This window comes from Piliocolobus tephrosceles, chromosome 19, assembly GCF_002776525.5.
Source record: "Piliocolobus tephrosceles isolate RC106 chromosome 19, ASM277652v3, whole genome shotgun sequence".
In the NCBI taxonomy this organism is placed as follows: domain Eukaryota; kingdom Metazoa; phylum Chordata; class Mammalia; order Primates; family Cercopithecidae; genus Piliocolobus; species Piliocolobus tephrosceles.
The window spans coordinates 23,097,361-23,103,927 of record NC_045452.1 but is presented as its reverse complement, the minus strand read 5'-3'; the positions used below and the strand labels follow the sequence as shown (position 1 = coordinate 23,103,927).

At 52.0% G+C, this 6,567-nt stretch overlaps 2 protein-coding genes across 5 annotated transcripts in view; one reads left to right on the top strand and one right to left on the bottom strand.

The window, feature by feature from the left end:
* Positions 1 to 2,804, bottom strand: part of ZC3H7B (zinc finger CCCH-type containing 7B) — a 63,939-nt gene extending 61,135 nt beyond the window's left edge. For 2 of the 4 annotated variants that reach the window (XM_026451606.2, XM_026451607.2), the window contains exon 1: positions 2,378 to 2,797. The gene's annotated coding sequence lies outside the window, so the exon portion shown is untranslated. Of the gene's footprint in view, positions 1 to 2,377 lie in introns of all 4 variants that reach the window. The other 2 variants (XM_026451605.2, XM_026451608.2) reach the window with 2 other exon arrangements.
* Positions 1,032 to 3,440, top strand: LOC111549127 (basic proline-rich protein-like). Its single transcript, XM_023222244.2, has 3 exons — positions 1,032 to 1,037; positions 1,661 to 2,113; positions 2,221 to 3,440. The coding sequence occupies exons 1-3, from the start codon at positions 1,032 to 1,034 to the stop codon at positions 2,434 to 2,436; spliced, it is 675 nt and encodes a 224-aa protein (XP_023078012.1). The 3' UTR covers positions 2,437 to 3,440.
* The last annotated feature ends 3,127 nt before the right edge of the window (positions 3,441 to 6,567 follow it).

Below are 6,567 nucleotides of genomic sequence, written 5' to 3'. Positions count from 1 at the left end.
AAAGAAAGAAAGAAAGAAAGAAAGAAAGAAAGAAAGAAAGAAAGAAAGAAAGAAAGAAGGAAGGAAGGAAGCAGCCAGGTTTGGTGGCTCATGCCTGTAACCCTATCCCTTTGGGAGGCCGAGGCAGGAGGATTGCCTGAGCTGAGCCAGCAGACTGAGTTACAATTGTGTTATTGTACTCCAGCCTGGGTGACAGAGTGAGACCTTGTCTCAAAATAAAAAATGAAAAGAAGGCCAGGCAGGGTGGCTCACGCCTGTAATCCCAGCACTTTGGGAGGCCGAGGCAGGAGAATGGCGTGAACCTAGGAGGCGGAGCTTGCAGTGAGCCAAGATCGCACCACTGCACTCCAGCCTGGACGACAGAGCGAGACTCTGTCTCAAAAAAATAAGATAAAATAAAAAATAAAAAGAAAAGTAACTTGCTAAGGTGGCCCAGGACTCTGGGAAAGGGTGACGATTCGGAGCCAGAAAACTGGGTGGGAATCCTACCTCTGCTATCTGACTTTCCAGCAAGACTCACAATTCGGCCTAAAGTTTTTCATCTGGAAAATGTCTACCTGACACAGTTGCTGTGGAGGACAGATGAGCCAACACATGTGAAAGCTCTTTTGTTATAAACTAAAAAGTGATATTTAAGGGGTTATTATTTTCAGATTGAGGGATTATTTTCAGATTCTCTAACCATGTCTCAACCGACGTCTCAGCTTTCCTACTAAGACACCAGCGCATCCCACCAAGCTTCTTAGCCCCGCAATAATCTACCAAAATCTCCATTCCTGTCTATCCTATACAAAAGCCAGCAGCTAAGAACACACAGCACCTACGGAACAGAAACTTTATCCCAGCTCAGGGACAACAAAGTCTCTCCTGTACAGATCTCATCCCTCCTGGACAGGTTCCTTCTTCCCACCTTAAGTCTCCCCACTTCTCAAACATGCTCCATCCGAGTGTTGACCAGGTGTCATTTCCACCTGGCAGTCCAACTTCTGTGGGAGGTGAACACGCTTGGAAAGAAGACCACCACGGAGGGGATGGCTGTACGTGTGTGGGGGAAGTATTGGTAGTAGAACTAAAGATTCCATCCGCCAGCATTTTGTGTCCAACACAGTTGCTATATGTACTATAATTATCTCATTTGTGTGAAAATTCAAGGATCTGCATGCTGCTATTTTCATCAGGCTGAACTGCAGATGCTGAAGAATATGGCAAGAAGTTGGGGTTCAAAGTCTGATGCCAAAGCTAGCAATCCGAGAAATAAAACCGCTGACCACCAGCTCCCCACTCAGGCCCAGCCCCCTTTCCAGCCCCCAGACTCCCCACGCAGGGCCCTAGCCCCCTAGTCTTCCCCCTCAATTCCCTGCTGGCAACACAGCCATCCGGTTCTATCAGAGTGAGCTCTTTTTATATGATTATTTTTCCCCCTGGGAAAACGGCTTTGTCTGTGAAAGTCCCCCCAACCAGGCGCCTTATAAACACCCAAAACAGACAGAGTTAAGGAGAAAGGAGGGGAAAGAAGGAGGGAGCAAGCCCGGAGGGGGGGCCCCCAGGCTCGCTGCGGGCAGGATGGGGGTGTAAGACCGGGGTCGGCGGCTCCCAGGCCCCCAGCCCTGTCAGGGCGCCCCCTCCCCAGGCGCCAGAGCCGGGATCCGCGGCCCCCTAGCACTCCCTGGACTGCCGCGGGCCTCCCACAGGCCTCGGAGTCCACAGACTGATCCTGCGACCGGAAACGCCCCCCTGTCCAGCAAGCCCAGACCGCGCCCCCCTGTCCTGCCGCCCCCTTCCCGCGGGCCCGGCTGCAGGCCCCGGATCCCCGGGCTCGCGTGGACGCCGCAGCCGAAAGGGGCGGCCCGTCGGGCGGCCCCGCTCCCCGGCCCTCGACACGGCCCCTCCAACTGCGGGTGCTGCGGGGCCAAGGCAGCACAAAAGGAAGGGGGACCCTGCCAGCGACGCCCTTGCCAGCCCCCGAGACCCTCTGCGCGGCGTCGACAAAGCATCCGGGCGCCCCAGAAGCTCCGGATGCCGAAGAGAGAGGCCCCACGAAAATCTCAAGACACCTCCTGGGGGCTGCAGGGGCGGCCAAGTCTCCCCAGCGCCAGGTGCCCCCGGCTGCACGGTAACTTTGAAACTTTGGGGCAGGGCATGGGGACCGGGATCCCCAAAAAGGAGGAAGGAAATGGGGGGTTAGAGACGATTTATTTTTTGCAAAATCCCACTTTCCAGGTGGCCCAGCGCGCGGCCCCGGCCTGGACAGGGCTCTCCGCGCCTCTTCCCCCGCCCAGCCCGGCCCGGGCGTCCCCGAACCCTCGCGCGCGGGCGGCCCCGGACGCGGTGGCCCCGACCTCTGCCCCGCGGGGCTCGGGCCGCGCCAAGCACTTACCTCCGCCGGGCTGCGCTCCCCGCGGGCCTGCGCCGAGCCCGATAAATGGTATGCTATGACTAGAGGTATGATTACGTTATTATTATTAGTAATAATAAGAGTAAATGTTATTTAATTACGGGCGGCCGCATCCTGCTCCCGGCGCCGCCGCCCCGGCAGCTCCGTCCATGTGGCTCTGGAGCGCTTTACTTTCATTTCCAGCCCCTCGGCCGGCCGCTCGCGGCAGCACCCGCTGGAGGCACCGTCTCCCTGCAGCTCTTCCTCCTCGGGTCCTAGAGAGCGCGGCTCCCGTCGCCTCGCCGCGCCCGGGGTGGGCGGCGCGGGCTGCGCACCTGGGGAGAAGGGGGTGGGCGAGTCGGAGAAGCCCCATTCCCCGTCGAAAGCTCATGCCTGGAATTCACCTTTATTTTCTTTAAAAGTGTCCTGCCTTTTAGGGGGGTTTCCTGTGGCAGTTCTGCATTTCTGGGCTAATGCTGCTCAAACCCAGCGCCTCCGCCCTTCCCCATCTGTGTCAAAAGCCCCCCCTCCGGCTTCCAGGTGCTTTCATGAAAGGCTGCCCAAAACCCTTCTCACAGATGGGAACCAGAGACACAGAGAAGAATCAGGACCTCGCTTGGCTGGAGTTTTATGTATAAGATGTAAAAAAATATTGAATGACACTTGTTAAAGAGTATAAGGCCGACTTTACTGGCACCACGATGGTTGTAGGGACCACTGCAGTGGGTTTTGCGGTCGGGGAGAGTGGGCTCAATTCAGAATTCAGCATGGGCAATGGGAATTTATAAGGAAGGAGCAAGGATCCACTGATTGAGGGCCAATGCATAGGAAACTGCATCGGAGATAAAAGAGGATTCTGGCTTAAACCCATCTAACAAGATTCTGGCTGAAGACAGGCCAAGGTGATCACACATCCTGAGGAATTGTGGAGAATGAGGAACCTGATTAGATATTGACAATCAGGGCTGGGTGCAGTGGCTCAGGCCTGTAATCTCAGCACTTTGGGAGGCCGAGTCGGGTGGATTACCTGAGGTCAGGAGTTCAAGACCAGCCTAGCCAACGTGGTGAAACCCCGTCTCTACAAAAATACCAAAATTAGCCAGGCTTGGTGGTGGGTGCCTGTAATCCCAGCTATTCAGGAGGCTGAGGCACGAGAATCACTTGAACCCCGGAGGTGGAGGTTGCAGTGAGCCAAGACTGTGCCGTTGCACTCCAGCCTGGGAGACACAGTGAGACTCCGTCTCAAAAAAGAAAAAAAAAAAGATATTGACAATCAGATATGGAGAATGGGGGAGTCTAGCTAAACCAACTTAGCAGGATTCTTACCAAAAGTAGACAGTGTGGCCCAGGGGCAGTGGCTCACACCTGTAATCCCGGCACTTTGGGAGGTTTAGGCAGGAGGATCACTTGAGCCCAGGAGTTCAAGACCAGCCTGGGCAACATAGTGAGACCCCATCTCTACAAAAAATTAAAGAATTAGCTGGCATGTGCTGTAGTCCCAGCTACTCTGGAGGCTGAGGCAGGAAGATCACTTGAGGCCAGGAGTTTGAGGCTGCAGTGAGTGATGATCATGCCACCTGCACTCCAGCCTGGGTAACAGAGCAAGGCCCTGTCCCTAAAAACAAAACAAAAAACTGGACAATGTAAAGATGAACACAGAAGTCCAAAAGTCAAGGCCTAGTTGAAAAGTTCAGGGGAGCCTAGAGTTTAGTCAAGGAGAGAATCTTTGCCAGGGATATTTCTAGAAAGGATTTGAGGCTGCTTAGAAGACCTACTAGGAAAGGGGAGATTAACCAGACAGACCAGCTATGCATATCCATGATACTGCCTCAGGACTGGTGAAGAGCCTACATTTGAATCCATAGCTCATGATCCAAAGAGTGTTCATTTATCACTACCTGCCCCATTAATTCCTGGAGGACTCTCTCAAGAGTTCTCTCAGATTTCCTTCTTAATCCTCTTCATTTTACACACATGCACACATACACACATGTGTATATATTTTTAATTTATTTCAGATCAGCTGTGAGTTTGGCAGACTTCATCTTTACAAATGTTATCTCTTCCACAAGCATTTGTGCCAGACACAATCTTAGGAACTGGGGATATAAGAGTGAACCAAATTTTAAATATTTAAATGCACTGTGGTAAGTTCTAGGAAAGACAAGAACCCGGAGCTGTGTTTACCTTTTTTTTTGTTGAGACAGGATCTGACTCTCTTGCGCAGGCTGGAGGATAGTAGCATGATTACAGCTCACTGCAGCCTCCAGCTCTCCAGCTCCTGGGCTTAAATGATCCTCTGGCCTCAGCCCCCCAAGTAGCTGAGACCACAGGTACACATCCCTACACCTGGCTAATTTTTAAAATTTTTTTTTTTTTTTTTGAGACGGAGTCTTGCTCTGTCGCCCGGGCTGGAGTGCAGTGGCCGGATCTCAGCTCACTGCAAGCTCCGCCTCCCGGGTTTACGCCATTCTCCTGCCTCAGCCTCCCGTAATTTTTAAAGTTTTTTGTAGAGATGGGGTCTCATGTTGTCCAGGCTGGTCTCCAACTCCTGGACTCGAGTGATCCTCCTCCTGCCTCGGCCTCCCAAAGTGCTGGGATTATAGGTGTGAGCCCTCACACAGTCTGCATTTACCTATTTAATTCTCACAGTAATTCTGGAAGATTGGTTTCATCATGCCCATTTTACAGATGAGAAACTGAAGCTCAAAATGAAGTGACTTGCCCAAAGTAGCAGTTCTGTCTCCAGAGTCTGTGTGTTTTACATGGCCTCCTACGCTTTCCTCTGTCTCTGCTTCAAGGGAGACTTTAAAGGGGAACAAAATGCACCTGAACCTGCAGAAGCTCTCAGACTCTTCCTTCTCTGGGTGCCTTCTCCCTCCTCACTACTCTGAGATCAACAAACAAAAAGACAACTTCAGCTGTGCATGGTGGCTGACAGCTATAATCCCAGCACTTCAGGAGGCTGAGGTGGGAGGATTCCTTGAGTTCAGGAGTTCTAGACCACCCTTGGCAACACAGTGAGATTCCATCTCTCTTTTTTCTTTTGAGCAGGGTCTCACTTTGTCACCCAGGCTGGAGTGCAGTGGCACAATCCTGGATCCCTGCAACCTCTGCCTCCCGGGTTCAAGCGATTCTCATGCCACAGCCTCCTGAGTGCTGGGATTACAGGAATGTGCCACCCTGCCCAGCTAATTTTTTTGTATTTTTTAAAATGGAGATGGAGTTTTGCAATGTCAGCCAGGCTGGTCTCGAACTCCTGGCCTCAAATGATCCACCCACCTTAGCCTCCCAAAGTGCTGGGATTATAGGCACGAGCCACCACACCCAGCCTGTGAGATCCTATCTCTACAAAAAATCAAAAAATTAGGTGTAGTGACACAGGTGTGTGTTTCCAGCTACTTAGGAGGCTGAGGTGGGAGGCTTGCTTGAGCCCAGGAGACTGAGGCTGCAGTGAGCCATGATTGTGCTACTGCACTCCAGCCTGGGCGACAGAGCAAGATCTTGCCAAAAAAAAAAAAAAAAAGAAAAAAAGAAAAAAGAAAGCCTCTGGCATGAAGAAGGTAGATGCTTTTGTCCAGATCTGAAAACAGAATTCAGTGGCCATCAGGCATTTCTGCTGTTTAGTGGGAAATCAACCCTTAAGACACCTGGGATAGATGCAAGATCATGGGCTAGAGGCAGTGAGAGGCTGTGCCTGGCAATTTAGGGAGGCTGGATGGTGTGGTGCTTATGTCACTAAGGTGATATTAGGAGGACCAAGGTCCCCAGCCCTGCCACTCGCTGGCTGTGTGACCCTGGCAATCTAGCAGTATCAATTTCTTCATTTGTAAGATAAGGATCAGGAAACTGCATCCACATAAAGTTTGACTTAAGGATTTTAATGAAATACGGGCGTGGTGGCTCACACCTGTAATCCCAGCACTTTGAGAGGCCAAGGTGCGAGGCTTGCTTGAGTCAGGAGTTCGAGACCAGCCTGGCCAACATGGTGAAACCCTGTCTCTACTAAAAATACAAAAATTAGCCAGGCATGGTGATTCAGTGTGCCTGTAGTCTCAGCTACTCAGGAAACTGAGGCAGGAGAATCCCTTGAACCCTGGAAGAGGAGGTTGCAGTGAGCTGAGATTGTACCACTGCGCTCCAGCCTGGGCAACAAAGACTCCATCTAAAAAAAAAAAAAATGGCCGGGCGCG

Coding starts and splice junctions, on each gene's coding strand:
- LOC111549127 (XM_023222244.2), top strand. Junction 2,114..2,220: donor CAGGTGCCCCCGGCTGCACG/GTAACTTTGAAA, acceptor CCCACTTTCCAG/GTGGCCCAGCGCGCGGCCCC.